General features: G+C 44.0%; 1 protein-coding gene across 1 annotated transcript in view; it reads left to right on the top strand.

Annotated features, from left to right (window-relative positions):
• Positions 1-13,100, top strand: part of TMC2 (transmembrane channel like 2) — a 65,148-nt gene that overhangs the window by 29,515 nt on the left and 22,533 nt on the right. The window contains exons 8-11 of the mRNA XM_019645803.1: positions 3,137-3,235; positions 5,275-5,417; positions 7,709-7,856; positions 10,117-10,305. Coding sequence (XP_019501348.1) covers positions 3,137-3,235; positions 5,275-5,417; positions 7,709-7,856; positions 10,117-10,305 — 579 coding nt within the window. The remainder of the gene's footprint in view (positions 1-3,136; positions 3,236-5,274; positions 5,418-7,708; positions 7,857-10,116; positions 10,306-13,100) is intronic.

Here is a 13,100-nt window from a genome sequence, read left to right as displayed (position 1 = left end):
GAGGAAGCAGCTTAAAAGTCACTAGGGCAAACTGGGAGGAACTGAATTTTCTGGCTTCAGAGCAAGAGCTGGAGAGGCAGCTCTCTCTCAGACAGAAGTTCTGGCAGAAGCCATTGTTCCTTTGTTGAGCTCCCCCCTCACCCAGCATGAAGACACAGGTGGCCTCCATATCTGAGTCTCCATTAACCTGGCTAACACCATTTGCAATGCTCTAGGTACCCTGACACCCTGTCCCACCCAACTTATGAGCCCACCCAAACCGCTTCCAGTGGCTTTTCCATACAAATGACCTATCATGGCTCATGCTGTGGACTTTCCTAAAATCTCTCAAAGGTTCACAAACCCCAGACAAGCAGCAACTGGCTTCAGCATCTTTGTACCTCTTGCTAAGCAGCTCCAAGGTCGGCACTAGCGACAGCCAGCCTCAGTTTGCCTCTTAGCCTCTCCTAGTCACCTTCAAGCCAAGAACAAGTGGCAACCACCTGCAGATCACTTTGTAGCTCATACCTAGTGGCCCCAGGCAGGGCACAGGCAGCAGCTGGCCATGGCCTGCAACAGAGGCCCTCCCAAGAGGCCCCAGAACCAACACATCTAGTGGCCAGCTTCAGACCACACCAGAGCACCACCCAACCAGCTTCGCAAATGACACACCCAAAGGGCAGACTGGGCAGGAACCAGAGCCCTGCTAAAGTAAATCCTGCTCTGTAGGGTAAGCCCCTGCACAATAGCTCCTCCACTATAGTCAAGGCCAATCCTCACAACCAATCAGCTCCACTATAGTCGAGGTCAGTCCTTGCAACCAATCAGCCTGAGGGTCAATTGTCCCATTGATGTGGAAACCACAACCAAAGCTCAACTACAACAGGAGGGCACATGCAACCCACACAAGAAACACACCTGGAGCACCCAGTTCAGGTGACCAGGGAGACTGTGCCATTGTGTCCCACATGATACCTACTACATACGGCCACTCTACTAAGACTGAGAGACATAGCAAAGACTGAGAGACCTAACAAATAGAAACAAAACCAGGGAGGCAGCCAAAATGGGGAGACAAAAAAACATGTCCCAAATGAAAGATCAGAACAAAACCCCAGTAAAGGAACTAAACAAAATGGAGAAAAGCAATCTATCAGATGCAGAGTTCAAAACACTGCTTATAAGGATGTTCAGTGATCTCAGTGAGAACTTCAACAAAGAGATAAGAAACAGAAAAATGGAGATAGAAAACATTCAAAAAAAGTCAGGAATAAAAAATACAATAATTGAAATGAAGAATACATTACAGCAGATTAGATGAAGCAGAGGATTGAATCAGAAATTTGGAAGATAAAGTAGCAGAAAACACCCAATCAGAACAGCAAAAAGAAAAAAGAATCCAAAAAAATGAGGCCTCTGGGATAACATCAAGCATACCAACATTTGCATCAAAGGGGTACCAGAAGAAGAGAGAGAGCAAGGAATTGAAAAGCTATTTGAAGAAATAATGACAGAAGACTTCCCTAACCTGGTGAAGGAAATAGACATACAAGCCCAGGAAGCACAGAGAGTCCTAAACAAGATGAACCCAAAGAGGCCCACACCAAGACACATCATAATTAAAATGACAAAGGTTAAAGACAAAGAAAATCTCAAAAGCAGGAAGAGAAAAGCAGTTAGTTACCTACAAGAAGCTTTCATAAGACTGTCAACTGATTTCTCAACAGAAACTTTGCAGGCCAGAGGGAATTGGCAGGAAATATTCAAAATGATGACAAGCAAGGACCTAAAACCGAGATTACTGTACCCAGCAAATCTATCATTTAGAATCAAAGGACAGATAAAGAGCTTCCTAGACAAGAAAAAGCTAAAGGAGTTCATCACCACAAAACCACTATTACACAAAAAAATGTTAAAGGGACTTCTTTAAGAAGAAAAAGGGGGAAAAATCAAAATTATAAATAATAAAATGGCAATAGCTACATATCCATCAACAATTACTTTCTGTGTAAATGGATTAAATTCTCTAATCAAAAGACACAGGAGGGGGCTGGCCAAGTGGCACATTGGTTAAGAGCTGGCTTGGGACTCCAGCTCTGTGCAGCAGGACCCCAGTTTGGATCCCACATGAGGGCCAGTGACACTGCCCTCTACAGCTAAGATGGTGGACAACTTCTCAACCTGGAGCTGGGATGCCATGAGTCGCTGGCGACAGCGTAGGCTGCAGCCCCTGCTGCAGTGGGCTGCCATAAGCTACCGTGTGTGGCCAGCAGCCAGCGTGAGCGGCCAGCAGCCAATGTGAGCTGCCAAGAGCCGCTGTGAGCGGCCGTCCAGAGGCCAGCAGCCAATCTGCCTCACCCGGGAAGAGCGCAATGATGATACCAACATGGGCCAGTGAGGTGACATCCTCCACAACTAGACTGAAGAACAAAACGACAGCAACTTGTCTGTTCCCCTTCCCCCCAATTCCCCAGCGCTCTTCCCATCCCCCCAATTCCCCAATAAAACCTTTAAAAAAAAAAGACATAGGAGGGCTGAATGAATAAGAAAACAAAATACTTACATATGCTGCCTACAAGAGAATCACTTCAGATTGAAAGACACAGACCGGAAGTAAAGAAATGGAAAAAGATATTTCATAAAAAATGGAAATTAAAAAAAAAAAGCTGGGGGTAACCATACTTATACCAGACAAAACAGACTTTAAACTATAGCAAGAGAAAAGAACTTGAATTACTCTGATGTCTAACAATAGGGCTTTGTTAGGTAAGTTTGTGGTATATACATGCAATAGGATAGTTTGAAGTCATTTTATTTTGAGACTATCATACGACATAAGGAGCTGGTCATAAAATAACCAGACTGCAATATATGTAAAACGCAGAAACAACCAAAAGGAATTATATGACTAGCTAACAATCATTATCTTTGGGATGGGAAGGTGATAGGTAACTCTTTAAATGCTCTTCTGGACTTTTTCACATTTTCTACAGTGAGTGTGTGTTACTTTTAAAATCAGGAACGTGATTAATGTCATTTAAAGAAGAAAATAGGTGTGTCCAATTCTGAGAAGGAAAATCTCTAACCCGGTATTTGAATGTCTTCCTGCATTTGTACTTTCTCCACATATAATTGTGTCATTCTGTCCCTACACTAGGTACTGATGGGCATGCCCTATGGAAGTATACCTAGAAAGACAGTGCCTCGGGCTGAGGAAGAAAAAGCCATGGATTTTTCCGTCCTCTGGGATTTTGAGGTACTGTTGCCAACATGCCAATGCACTTCTATTTTGTGACTGTGAGCACTAAAGATTGCATGGATATGTGTGAAACGTTGCATTTAACTATTGAAAGACCAGTGCTTTAATTAAATAGAATCCCAACACTATGCAAAATGAGCCAGCCAACTATGTCCTTCTAGGTCCCCTTCATAGGTTCCTCTCTCCAGGCACACATCCAGATGGATGTGAGTCCCCATGAAGACGCTGCTCCCCTCATTCTGCCAGATCAATGTAAGCTGATCTGACTATATGGTTTTCTCACCCCATACCCATATATAGACCCCAAGTATATTACTACTCCAGCCTTCCCCCAAATGTCACATGGCATCTTCAAGTGAATGTCTTACTGCTTGCTCCTCAGATTCCAACATCTGTCCAACCAACCCCACATATTTACCCCATCTCCTTTCCTGGAATCACCGTTCATCCAGTCCTTCAAGTCTGAAGCCTGGAAGTCATCCTCCACTTCCTCTTCCCCATCACCACCCCCACATCCAATCAGTCACTAAGTCTGAGCCTGCCGGCTAAACATTTCTTGAATTGGTCCCCTTTTGTCCCTCCCTCTTACTTATCCTTTTAATATGCCCCCACTGTACCAGGACCCCCATCAGAATTGTCTACCTCTGCTTTCTTCCTTGCTTTGGCTCCTGCAATCTCCATTCCCTCTGCTGTCAAACTGATCTTTCTAAAACACAAACCTGACCTTGTCAACCCCTACCTCTGATATTCACTTATTCCCATTCTCAAATGGAATAAAATCCAGTGTTCTGAATTGGGTTTACAAAAGAGCTTTTCATGACCTGGCTGTTCCTGACCTCTCCAGTCTAAGACCTCACACTTTTGCCCCAATCTGATCAAGTTTGGGGGAAGTCCCTGAATGCATCACACACTTTCAGTGTCTCCCTACCTTTGCTCAGAGTCTTGTGCCTAGAATTCCCTTCCCTCCTTTTAGAATTCAAAAACCCCCATGCTTCTGAGGGGCTTGGTCTGCAGGCTCTAAGGAGTTTCTGAGTCTGGGAGGCCTGGCTGTGATGTTCAAACAGCAGGTCATCACTGCTGCCATCCATCCCTCTCAGGGTCAGAGTCAAGACCCCTCAGACATGTGTGAAAGTGAGTTGGAGTATTTTCCCAAGTCATTTGGAACAGGGGTGTTCCAAATAATGACTATACTACTAAGGATAACATAGTACTATTACAATGTACTAGTGCTAAAGATGATATGTTGCTACTACTGCTATGTACTACTGCTAAGAATTTCTTTTGTTCTTTATTTCACCCAAGGACTGTTGGGCTGAAACAGTCTATCTACCCAAAACAAACTGGATTTATTCAACAATAATTCCCTGTTTTAAATTCAGCAAAGATATAAAAGAAGTGCTAAAAATTTGAGTTAATATTATACCTAAATAATTATACCTAAAAAAATGTACTAACTACACCTAAAGCCAATTATACTTGAAAACAAAACCAAAACAAAACTTGAAGTTCCAGTTAAACTATGAGTCTTATTAGATATAGTTTTCTTTAGAAGTTTTGAAATACTGAGAAAGTTCCCAGACTCCCATCCACTTCTGAAGTGCTAAATTTAAGACCCTGGGAATTGGAGGTGGGGGGGTGGGGGATAATAAGAATATGGACCTGTTTGTATATGTGCACGATGCATGCGCGCGCACACACACACACACACACACACACACACACACACACCTTATCCTTAATTTTAATTTTATCCTCAATGTTAACAACACTCTCCTGTCTATCCTGTATTTCTATGTCCTCTGTATAATGGAGGAATAAAGAGAATGAAGAAAGGAAAGGAAGGGAGACGTGGAGACATGGATAGACTTGGGAGCAACTGGGGGAAGTGAAGGGAAGAACAAGACCGTCCAGAACTCTTCCTCCCTCCCCTCAGACTCCCGCTAAATCCCCGAGAAAGAAATGCCTGGTAGAATGGAAGTGTCTGATGACTGCACCGAGCTTACAAACCCAGAGCATTTGGATTTGCTGTCCCACAGGGCTACATTAAATATTCTGCTCTCTTCTACGGCTACTATAATGACCAGAGGACCATTGGGTGGCTGAGGTACAGATTGCCCATGGCTTACTTTATGGTGGGGGTCAGCGTGTTCGGCTATAGCCTGATGATTGTCATTAGATCGTAAGTATGACTGTCTTATTTACACGCCTTTAATTTTCTTCACATAAACAGCCCACTCCCATAGCCAGTCTGGGCCTACTTACTGTCTTGTAGGGGATTTAGAGAGAAAAAAGAAAAAACAGAGCAAAAGCCAAATGCCGTATGTAGTGTAAAAAACAAACATGGTTATGTGGGAAGTTCTGTAAAATGGGATAGAAGCTCCTTTAGATGATGCTGAGAACAGCCAGCCGTGCTGAACGTCTGGGTCACAGCATTTCAGACAAAGAAGGAGCATGTGCAAAGGCTCTGAGGCAGCGAATATCCTAGTGAGTTGCAGAAACTGTCAAAAGGCCAGTGTAGCTTGAGAAGACACATGGCACCTGGTAAGTTAAGGCTGGAGAAGTTTGCAAGACCTGTTTTTGCTTTTTCCAGAGCTCAGATTTCTTAGAAAAGTTCTTCTGTTCCTCTATAACTCTAGCTTGCATGTGAGAACCTAGCCCAGTACTTACACAAATATAAACAATAAGCCTAAATAAATGTATGTGATTAACCATGGTGTCCTCTCTGGCCCCGATTATGCCTGTCTCTGCAGTCAGAAATGGACCTGGTTCTCAGTTGTGTCTTAATTATGTCTGTGGTGCTTAATTCACATTCTCTAAAGAGAAATTTGGCCCAACCATGAATTGCTTTCTTATAAGTCAGGTGACCCCAATCAGCAAAGGCTTGTGCAGGGTGGGGTGGCACAGTCTCCTGCACACACCTGACTACCAGAGCCCATCACCCTTCAGCAGAGTCACAGGGGTCACTTCTCCCAGAAGAGCAGGGGTAGCAATGTCTGCAAGAGAGGAGTAGAGAACTCTCTAAGCCTGGTTACAAGCCCTGAAAGGGCCATGTATAGGTCCAGCTTCGCTTCCTAGCCCGTCATCTCAGGGGAAAATGCTGCTGTTCACAAAAGCCTGCCTGGCGTGTAACAGTGACCATGAGGTGATAGGTGGCTCATTGAGAGACCTCTCAGCTGGGGCATGGGAAATAATAGGTGATAGTCCAGCTCTACCAAGCAAAAGGAAAAAAACAAGGAGATGGGCTTGGTTTTAGTCTTAACCTTCATATTGTTAACGTTTTTCCCTACTATTATCCCAGATAAGTATGGGAATATGGAATGTTTCCCTGATGAACCAAAGAGCCAACAGCCAACCAGGCCCCTGAAACAGCAAATCTCAAAAGTCAATAGATGAGGGCCGGCTGAGGGGCGCGATGGTTAAGAACTGGCTTGGGACGCCAGAGGGCCCTGGTTCAGATCCCACATATGAGGGCCAGTGACACTGCCCTCTACAGCTAAGTTGCTGAACAACAGCTCAACCTGGAGCTGGGCTGCCGTGAGTCACCGCGTAGGCTGCAACTCCTGTGTCAGTGGGTTGCCATGGGCTACCGTGTGGCTAGCAGCCAGCGTGAGCGGCCAGCAGCCGCAGTGAGCGGCCGTCCAGAAGCCAGCGACTGATCTGCCTTGCCCAGGAAGAGCACAACGATGGTGCCAACTTGGGCCAGTGAAGCAACGTCCTCCACAACTAGACTGAAGAACAAAACGACAGCAACTTGTCTGTTCCCCTTCCCCCCAATTCCCCAGCGCTCTTCCCATCCCCCCAATTCCCCAATAAAAATCTTTAAAAAAAAAAGTCAATAGATGAGATAGCGTTACAGAGGTATGCAACTCTCCCCCACACCCTCCACCATTGTATCTGATAAAGCCCCTGCTTGTACTTCTGATCCCCACAGCGCTGAACTCCAGGGAGCACAAAGAGGATGAGGATAGGTAGGATGAAATGGGTGGGTAATGAGGTAGGTCCAAGGTACTTTAAACAAAGTTTGCTTAAGAAAAGGATATGCATGTTACCTGGGTGCAGTAACAACTGCCTCAGGGCTTATTGGATTTTATGTCAGAAAAAATATACTTTTTTTCTATCCAAGAAAATAAATAAATTAGAAAGGGATATTCCTTTGTGAGAATAAAGTTCTAAAACATTTGCAGGATGTCAAGCCACAGGAAAAATCAAACATCAGGGTAAAAACATGGTTAAGTGCCCTGTATCCTGCTGGCTTCTTCTTACCCAGCTGACATCATGTGGGTTCGCAGGGGTCTCTGAATTGGGGGGAAGGAGCCCTGGATCAAATCTGTCTTAGCCCATGTCCCTGCAGGGTTCATTCCCTTCATTGATGTCTGCTACCTGTGCCCAAAATTGGCTCAGGCCAAGGCTCCCTTGGGCTGATGCAGCAAACACGGGGCAGACATAACAACAGTGTTGTGCACCCTACAGAATGGCCAGCAACACCCAGGGCAGCACGAGCGACGGGGAGAGTGATAACTTCACATTCAGCTTCAAGATGTTCACCAGCTGGGACTACCTGATCGGGAATTCCGAGACGGCTGACAACAAATATGCCTCCATCACCACCAGCTTCAAGGTAGCCACGCAGGGCAGTTCCTACTTCCTGGGGGAACTTTGGGTCCCTCTGATCATTGGGAGACCTCTCAGTGGGGGCATGGGACATAAGATTGCTGAGCAATCTGTGGCAAGAGCTTTACCAGAAGCAGGAGCCCAGCTTTCAAGCAAAGCCTTCAAGGAAAAATGCTCACAGCTGGTACCCAGCATCTGTTTCTTAATATGGCAGAGAATCATGGATGCGGGGACCTGCTCCTGCCTATTTCCTTGTGAAAATGTTTTCTGTTGGAGGACGTGAAAGGACGCATTTGGGGCAGCAGTTTGAATCGCCTAAGGAGATTTTTTAAATCTTCTCAGCCCCACCCCTAGAGATGCTGGCGTCATTGCTGTGGGATGGGGTACTGGCATTGGATTTTTGAAAAAGCTCCTCAAATGATTAGAACACCGGGAAAGAGTTGAGAACCCCGGTTCGGGGGTGTGGGAATAAAAGAATCAATTAAGTATGCAACTCTACACTTAATTATCTCATTAATTTGTTCACAAAAGGGATGTGAGGTGACCTACACATCTCATTTTATAATATAAAAACAAACTGATGGGCAAGCAAATCAGTGAAGGCAGACCTGTGACACTGACACACTGCATGTCTTATTTTTTCCTCCATGACTGTAAAAGCCATTGAGAATTCTTGATGGTTTAATATGTCTCTTGTCTGATCAGTCAGACTTTCCCCCAGGACCTGGCAGAGGTCAGGGATATAACACAACTGTGCTTGGTTGTGTCTTCTTTCCTCTCCTGCCTCCTGGCCCTTCCTGGAAGGAGAGGTGAGCTCCTGCCCACCGGTACCAATGCCTACAGATGACAGGTACACCCACAGGGACAGGGCTTGGGCTCAGCAACTCACTTACATGGGTTTCATGTGCCCCAGAGTGCTCTCAGCTTGGCAGAAGGTGGAGCAGGGAGCTGACTCAGTTCTCCTCCCCTTCTTCTCACAGCAATGGGGAGCCTCTGATAGAGCATCCAAGTGTAGGGAAAGGGTCAACAGGGGCTTTCACTCTTCCTCCAGGCCTACCAGAGAGAGACAAAGAAGGTTACTATCTGTGAAGCACTTCGAATATCTGGGAAGGAGAAGGCTTCTCCTCTGTGTATTAAAAACCGAGATAATACACTTACATAACAGGGCACATATTGTGAGAACTACATGTGTGAATGTATATTAATTGCCTGATGAGTTAGTTAAACCTGAACCTGAAAACCTGAACACAGTAACTGTTAATTGATTAGCAAAGTCTCCTTCCAACTACTTCGGTTTCCAAGACACCTCGCTTTCCATCACGGTCTGCCACACACTAACTGTGTCTTCATGGAGTTACTGATGCAGGAAACATTTTATTAATAATAAAAAATCTATTTTTCTACAATATCAGCAAACAATTTGAAAATAATTTTTAATTCCATTTACAATAAAATTACATAAATTACAAAAAAGTCCTAAGAATAGATTTAACAAAAAAAGTGCAAGATTCCTACACCAAAAGTACAAAATATTGCTGAAATTAAAAAACTCTAAATAAATGGAGAGATATACTACGCTCATGGATTAGAACAGGAGTCACCAAACTGTGGCCCAGGGTCCAAATCCAGCCTGCTGCCTGTTTTGTAAATAAGTTTTATTGAAACAAAGCTATGCACATTTATTTATATATTCTCTATGGTTACTTTCATGCTACAGTGGCATAGCTGAGTAGTTGTGAGAGAGACCACATGGTCTGCAAAGCCAAAAAGATGTACTACCTGGCTTTTTATAGAAAAAGTTTGGCCGGAAATTTTTTATAGAAAAAGCCAGCCTCTGGATTAAAAGACTCAATAATGTGATTCAATGTTAATCCACTTGATTTATAGATTTAAAGCAATCCTAATCAGTTACTGAAATTTCTCTGGGCCTTAGTATCTGGGTAATAATGATAGCTGCTCTTCTGGTTTGTTGTTGGGTTTAAGAAGGATACTGTATGGGAAATGTTTAACACCACATCTGGCACCTAGTAAATATTCAATAAATCTAAACTTTTGTCATTTAATGTACCAAACAGCAACAATAACAACAAAATATGTTTTCATAAAGGAAAGAACTAATTCTCCACAGGACAACAGTACTTTACACCACCCCTCTGTATTACTTCATTTATGGAAATATAGAAAGTAGTCATCTGAGGAACCTAACAACAGCGGTTCCTGTTGGTTCCTGGCCTGACATGATTCACATCTCATTTTCACAAATTAAGGAATCAATAGTGGATGAACAAGAGAGTAACAAAGAAGAAAATATCCACCTGACAAGATTTCTCCGAGTCCTGGCCAACTTCCTCATCATCTGCTGTTTATGTGGAAGTGGGTACCTCATTTACTTTGTGGTGAAGCGATCCCAGGAATTCTCCAAAATGCAGAATGTCAGCTGGTATGAAAGGAATGAGGTAAGGAGGACATCTCTGCAGAAGTGAATATCGGGGGCAAATAGTGAAATTACACTGGTCCCTATGCCATTCAGCTGAATTATTGAAAGTGAATTATAGGACTCATTTTTAAAAAATAAAATTCCGTCCCTTTCCAGTCAAGTAGTACAAACATCTTGAACAAAGAGTCACCTGTTATTAGGCTTTTGTGGCTAGATAAAGGTGGGTTTAATTAGCATGTCAGTCAACTGGATAGCCAGTTGTCTGAACACCAGTTATTAACAAGGTGATCCTTTCCTCACCACTCTACAGTGCCATGTATCATAAATCAAATGTCTATTAATTCATGGCCGTGATTCTGAACTCCCTTTTCTATTCCTTTGGTCTATTTGTCTATTCCTGCACTAGTGACACACTCATTAGCTACATCTTTATAGTATGTCTTGCTCTCTGGTAGAATGAGTTTTCTTATCAAGATCCACAATAAAACACATTAAGGTTTTATTGCGATTATATTGAACCCATAAATTTCTTTTGAGAGTTTGGCACCTGTTGTAGTTGGTAAAAATGGCAACAAATTCTTCCCATCCTTGTATGCACATTTCTTTGCAATGTGATATTTTAGCTGCTCACATGAAGAGGTGGAATCTTTTCCCCATCCCTTGACTCCAGCTGGGCTTGGTCATGTTAACTTGCTTTAACCAATGGGACAGTGGCAACCATAATACAAGCAGACTTGAAAAGTGCTTGTGTATTGGAACTTCATCTCTTGGGGACCTTGAGACCATGTGAGCAATCCCTGGCTAGCCTGCTGAATGATGAGTGACATGGTCCAGTTACCTCATCACCCCAGGTGATAGCCAGTCCACCACCAGACATATGAATGAAGCCATCAACCATCAGCTGATCATAGATTCATGAATGAATACAGATGAGACCAGCAGAAAACCCACCTAGCTAAGCCAAGAAACAAATGCTGAACCACAGAATCATAAGCTAAATAAAAGATAAGAAAAAAAAATCTATCTTCCCCCACAAAGAAAGGAAGGATAGAAAAAGGAACTGGTAGGACAAATATAAAGCACAAAATCAGATAGATTTAAATCTGTATCAGTGATTACCATAAATATAAATGGATTAAAGCTACAGTTTAAAGGCAATAATAAGATTGAATTTTTTAAAAGATACATGCTATTTACAATTAACTCATCTAAAATATCAGGTCACTAAGTTATGAGAGGGTAGAAAAGCTGCCTAAATGGATTCTGTCCTTAAGTGGATTGCAGTTTCCTTAGGTAGGAAACAAGCTTGACAAGAATAAACCAAAAGCACAAACAGCAGTAGGCAGAAATAACATCAAATAAGATGTTTTGGGTTACAGATGTGTTGCAGGTGCAAGAGTCCATGTGAGCTGGAGAGACAGGGGGATTTAGTGGTGAAGGCAGGAATTAGGCTGAGCATTAGACAAACATGTAAAGAAGGGCAGTGGTGGATGTGGTAAAGGAATGGCTCTCCAGGTGGGAAGAACTGTGTGAGCAGGTATGCAGGTATGCAGGTATGCAGGTATGAAGGTGATGAGAAGCCAGGACAAGTCTTTGTGAGAGAAAGGAACGGAGTCAGAACCAGCCCAGAAGTATCGCTCATCCTGCAATTCGGTCAGCAGCTCAAGGGTTTACTTTCCGCTGGGTGAGCAGTTTTAGTTGCAGAGAGAATGTTCAACTGCGGCCAGGTTCAGTTATAGAGTCAGGATTCTCCCACAATTGGAGGCAAAATTGAGTACTTACCTCTTACCAGGCCCTGAACTAGTAGACATGTGCTCATGATCTCTTCTGACTCACGACAAGGACTGTCATCACCACTTCACACATGAAGAAACAAGAAGCCCAGAGAAGTTAGGTAACCTTTCCTAATTTCCAAAGCCAGCAAGTGATAGAGCTGGGGCTCAAATCCAGAGAGCTGACTCCAAATGGCACTCTCTCGACCACATCCCTCTACTGTTAGCTCCCTTCTGTGATCTGAGCTTCCTCTCTTCTGTGTTCCTGAAATGAGGGCCACCATGGTGACAATTTTACAGAACACAAAGCATTGTCTCATACATTAACTCATTTACTTCTCAAAGAAAGTTTGCTATTTTTATCAATACTAAAAGCAACAATCATGATAGCAACCAGTCACAGAGCAATTATGATGTGTGGGACATATGGTGACCACTCAGGGCATGTTGATTTCTTTGCCAGGGTCACATAGCAAATTTTGGAGACCCGGGGCATCTCCAGAGGCAGAGGAGAGGTCAAAAAGGAGTTGGAAGGCCAGCTGAGTGGCTCAGTTGGTTAAGGGCTTGCTTAAGAGTGCAAGCTCTAAGCAACAGGGTCACCAGTTCAATTCCCACATGGGCCAGTGAGCTATGCCCAAGCTGAGCTGCCAACAGGTGGCAGGATGGCTCAGCTGGTGAGAGCACATGCTCCTAACAACAAGGTTACCGGATGGACTCCAGCACACTTGGGATGGTGGCTACTATATGGTCACAACTAAAGATGAACTCGGCACCTTGAGCTGAGCTGCCGCCTGTGTGGCTCAGTGGATACAGCATGCGCTCTTAACAATGAGGCTGCTGGTTCAACTCCCACCTGGGATGGTGGCTATGCCCACCTGCAACTAAGGTTGAACACGGCACCTTGAGCTGAGTGACCGCAAGCTGCCAACAGGTGGCCAGATGGCGACTGGACTTGGAGCTGAGTTTGTTGCACCTTCCACAACTAAGATTGAAGGACAACAACTTGGCTGTTCCCCTCCCCCAATTCCCCAACACTGTTCCC

This window comes from Hipposideros armiger, unplaced genomic scaffold (genome assembly GCF_001890085.2).
Source record: "Hipposideros armiger isolate ML-2016 unplaced genomic scaffold, ASM189008v1 scaffold_94, whole genome shotgun sequence".
Lineage (NCBI taxonomy): Eukaryota > Metazoa > Chordata > Mammalia > Chiroptera > Hipposideridae > Hipposideros > Hipposideros armiger.
The sequence above is the reverse complement of the archived record's forward strand: the minus strand, read 5'-3'. Positions and strand labels throughout refer to the sequence as shown.